Source organism: Salvelinus sp. IW2-2015, linkage group LG3 (genome assembly GCF_002910315.2).
Source record: "Salvelinus sp. IW2-2015 linkage group LG3, ASM291031v2, whole genome shotgun sequence".
Taxonomy (NCBI): Eukaryota; Metazoa; Chordata; class Actinopteri; order Salmoniformes; family Salmonidae; genus Salvelinus; species Salvelinus sp. IW2-2015.
The window spans coordinates 6623344-6627822 of NC_036840.1; the positions used below are offsets into that span (position 1 = coordinate 6623344).

General features: G+C 42.2%; 1 protein-coding gene across 1 annotated transcript in view; it reads left to right on the top strand.

Moving 5' to 3' along the window:
* Window positions 1-4479, top strand: part of cdc123 (cell division cycle 123 homolog (S. cerevisiae)) — a 32560-nt gene that overhangs the window by 21194 nt on the left and 6887 nt on the right. The window contains 4 exon segments of the mRNA XM_023967107.2: window positions 3796-3847; window positions 3987-4062; window positions 4234-4356; window positions 4433-4461. Coding sequence (XP_023822875.1) covers window positions 3796-3847; window positions 3987-4062; window positions 4234-4356; window positions 4433-4461 — 280 coding nt within the window.

Here is a 4479-nt window from a genome sequence, read left to right on the forward strand (position 1 = left end):
AATTTCTCTTCATATGACAGTAGATTGTCAGTAGATCGTTGACTTGATTCATGATGATGACTGCTTGTCTAGCTTGCTAGCTAAGATTTTGAAAGTATGATGTTGACATGATCAATCCAATCAAAGCTACAGTAGATATAAACTTGATTTGATGTAATTTTATCTTTGGCCAATGACCTTGAGCCTCCTGTATGGGTGCTTCTAATGTAAATCTATGGCAGCACCCAAGGGGCTTGATTTTAGAGCTATCCCTGTAGATTTTCTGGTGATGTAGTGTCCCATGAGAGTGACAGAACACTGAGCCAATCACGGCGCAACTAGAGAACATTACCAACCCCTACGCTCTGTATTTTCCGCAGCTGCCCCTTCACCACAGAAAGCACTGAGCTAGGCTGAAACACCTGCTTTTTGGAGCTGCCTTACTCAGGAAAGCAAAAAAGACAATGTTTGTATGTGGCTTTATTAACTCCATAATAAAAAATAAAAAAACATTATTTGCAACCTGATGTGACACATATTAATGCCAAAATAATATGCAAAACAGTCAACAACAAAAACTATATATATACAGTGGGGAGAACAAGTATTTGATACACTGCCGATTTTGCAGGTTTTCCTACTTACAAAGCATGTAGAGGTCTGTAATTTTTTATCATAGGTACACTTCAACTGTGAGAGACGGAATCTAAAACAAAATCCAGAAAATCACATTGTATGATTTTTAAGTAATTAATTTGCATTTTATTGCATGACATAAGTATTTGATCACCTACCAACCAGTAAGAATTCCGTCTCTCACAGACCTGTTAGTTTTCTTTAAGAAGCCCTCCTGTTCTCCACTCATTACCTGTATTAACTGCACCTGTTGAACTCGTTACCTGTATAAAGACACCTGTCCACACACTCAATCAAACAGACTCCAACCTCTCCACAATGGCCAAGACCAGAGAGCTGTTTAAGGACACCAGGGAAAAATTGTAGAACCTGCACAAGGCTGGGATGGGCTACAGGACAATAGGCAAGCAGCTTGGTGAGAAGGCAACAACTGTTGCGCGAATTATTAGAAAATGGAAGAAGTTCAAGATGACGGTCAATCACCCTCGGTCTGGGGCTCCATGCACGATCTCACCTCGTGGGGCATCAATGATCACGAGAAAGGTAAGGGATCAGCCCAGAGCTACACGGCAGGACCTGGTCAATGACCTGAAGAGAGCTGGACCACAGTCTCAAAGAAAACCATTAGTAACACACTACGCCGTCATGGATTAAAATCCTGCAGCGCACGCAAGTCCCCTGCTCAAGCCAGCACATGTCCAGGCCCGTCTGAAGTTTGCCAATGACCATCTGGATGATCCAGAGGAGGAATGGGAGAAGGTCATGTTGGTCTGATGAGACAAAAATTGAGCTTTTTGGTCTAAACTCCACTCGCCGTGTTTGGAGGAAGAAGAAGGATGAGTACAACCCCAAGAACACCATCCCACCGTGAAGCATGGAGGTGGAAACATCATTCTTTGGGATGCTTTCTGCAAAGGGGACAGGACGACTGCACAGTATTGAGGGGAGGATGGATGGGGCCATGTATCGCGAGATCTTGGCCAACAACCTCCTTCCCTCAGTAAGAGCATTGAAGATGGGTCCGTGGCTGGGATATCCAGCATGACAACGACCCGAAACACACAGTCAGGGCAACTAAGGAGTGGCTCCTTAAGAAGCATCTCAAGGTCCTGCAGGGCCTAGCCAGTCTCCAGACCTGAACCCAATAGAAAATCTTTGGAGGGAGCTGAAAGTCCGTATTGCCCAGCGACAGCCCCGAAACCTGAAGGATCTGGAGAAGGTCTGTATGGAGAGGAGTGGGCCAAAATCCCTGCTGCAGTGTGTACAAACCTGGTCAAGAACTACAGGAAACGTATGATCTCTGTAGTTGCAAACAAAGGTTTCTGTACCAAATATTAAGTTCTGCTTCTGATGTATCAAATACTTATGTCATGCAATAAAATGCTAATTAATTACTTAAAATCATACAATTGATTTTCTGGATTTTTGTTTTAGATTCCGTCTCTCACAGTTGAAGTGTGACCTATGATAAAAATTACAGACCTCTATATGCTTTGTAAGTAGAAAAAACTGCAAAATCGGCAGTGTATCAAATACTTGTTCTCCCCACTGTATATCTGAATGACGGGTCACCACTGTTTACTGCATTGTTGGAGCTAGAAACATAAGCATTTCGCTACATCCGTGATAACATATGCAAAATATGTGTACGCGACCAATAAACTTTGATTTGATGGGTGAAAATATGATGATACTGGATGAGAGAACAGCGTGTGCAGTCTGAGGCAAGCTTTTTTTGCTACTTTCTCACYTCATATGTTTTTTTGATTTCTAAGACATTTAKGGTTTGTGTCATTCACAACTAAAGTTGCCAAATAACTCTAAATCAAGCATATAGGGCCTGTTTCAAATGTTCACTTTTACTCTCAACATAGCCACTTTATATGCGCCCTTGCTCCGAATTGGTAAAAATGTTGTTTTTATTTTATTCAGTTAAATTATATTCTTCTTACTATAAAATAATGACACAAGACTTATAAGCATATCTTGTCTGCTAAATGAACTTGCCTACAGCCTATGTCATGGTGTATAGCTAGATAACATACAGTAGGCCAACTCATATTCTGTTCTTCTAAAATAKATTTTATTCATATCATAATGTTTCTTTAGACCGGCCTAAAATATATAATGGATTTATTGTGATGGTGTTTATTAAATTAATTTGGTCTACTTTTTTTAATGTAGATCAGCGGKTTGTATGAGTGGAGGCCTGGAGATGCTAAACGTGTTTATGTTCGTTAACGGTCAATTACCGTTATAAAAATAAAAGATCCCAGAAATGTTCCATGTGCACAAAAAGCTTATTTCTCTCAAATTGTGTGTACAAATTTGTTTACTTCCCAGTTAGTGAGCATTTTATTCTTTGTCAAGATAATCCATCCACCTGACAGGTGTGGCATATCAAGAAGCTGATTAAACAGCATGATCATTACACAMGTGCGCCTTGTGCTGGMGGACAATAAAAGGCTGCTCTTAAATGTGCAGTTTTGTCACACAACACAAMGCCACAGATGTCTCAAGTTTTGAGGGTGTATGAAATTGGCATGCTGCTTGCAGGAATGTTCATTWATCTACCATAAGCCGCCTCCAYTGTCGTATTAGAMKATTTGGCAGTACGTCCYATCMGCTTCACAACCGCAGACCATGTGTAACCACACCAGCCCAGGACCTCCACATCCTATGCTATCCCATGCCCAACCATGGATGCCCCCTTGCCTGGTCATGTGAAATCCATAGATTAGGGCCTAATTWATTTATTTCAATTCTTATATGAACTGTAACTCAACAAAACCTTTGAAATTGTTGCGTGTTGCGTTTGTATTTTTGTTAAGTATAGATGGGTTTTCTACCCGCTGTGGGAAAACACTGCAGGCAGTGAGTCAGCCTTTCTGACAGCAGTGGGCTGGGAAGAGGTTTGGTGAGATTGCTTCATCGTTGATTTACTGCTCCCATTAGGGCGTTCTGATAATGGGCCCAGTTGGCAGACAGCTCTGGCATGGTGGAGGACTTACAGCACCGTCCAGCACTTGATTTGGTACGAAGCTTTCAAGCGTGAAGGGGCCAATGAGGAGCATTTGTGCATGTGTGTGAAGCTTACTACTCTTGTATTTGTGTGAATGCAAGTGTGAGTTTAATGTGAGTCTAGAACCGAATGGTCACTGAAACAATCTCCCTCTACAGATTCCTTCACAGCAGTGACGAGAATTCTCAGAATCCAGCCATAAACTATGAGGTATTTAACACGTACTCACCTGCTTACACTCTCTTTTCCACACACACACACACACACACACACACACACACACACACACACACACACACACCTTTTCTTCCCACTGTTTAATAGTGTTGTATTATACCCCTGAGTTCAGCTGGTCCTGAGGAAGTGGAGTGAGCTGCTACCTGGTGGGGAGTTCAGGTGTTTCATCAAAGAGAACAAGCTGATCGGTAAGTACTGTATGAAGAGGTTAACACYCCATTCACCTTTACTCTCACCCTCCCTCAGCCACATTCAGAGAGCCTGTGTTCACTTGCACTGTTCCCAAGACAGTGTGGCAAGCGTTAGGGCTGTTGTGTGGACTGYAGATCTGTTCTGAGAGCTGTGRGTGTGTTCTTTAGGGATCTCCCAGAGAGACTATACCCAGTARTACCACCACATCTCRAAGCAGGAAGCCCAGATCTGCCACTCCATCCAGGAGTTCTTCAGCCAACACGTCCAGTATCAGTTCCTGGATGAGGACTGTGAGTGGGATTCAGTGTGGTTGATAATTAGAATATATTGTAATAAGAGTAATGCAGTATGTTTTCTGTTTTACAGTTGTGTTGGATGTCTACAGAGATAGCTGGGTAAGTCTTGTCATTTAT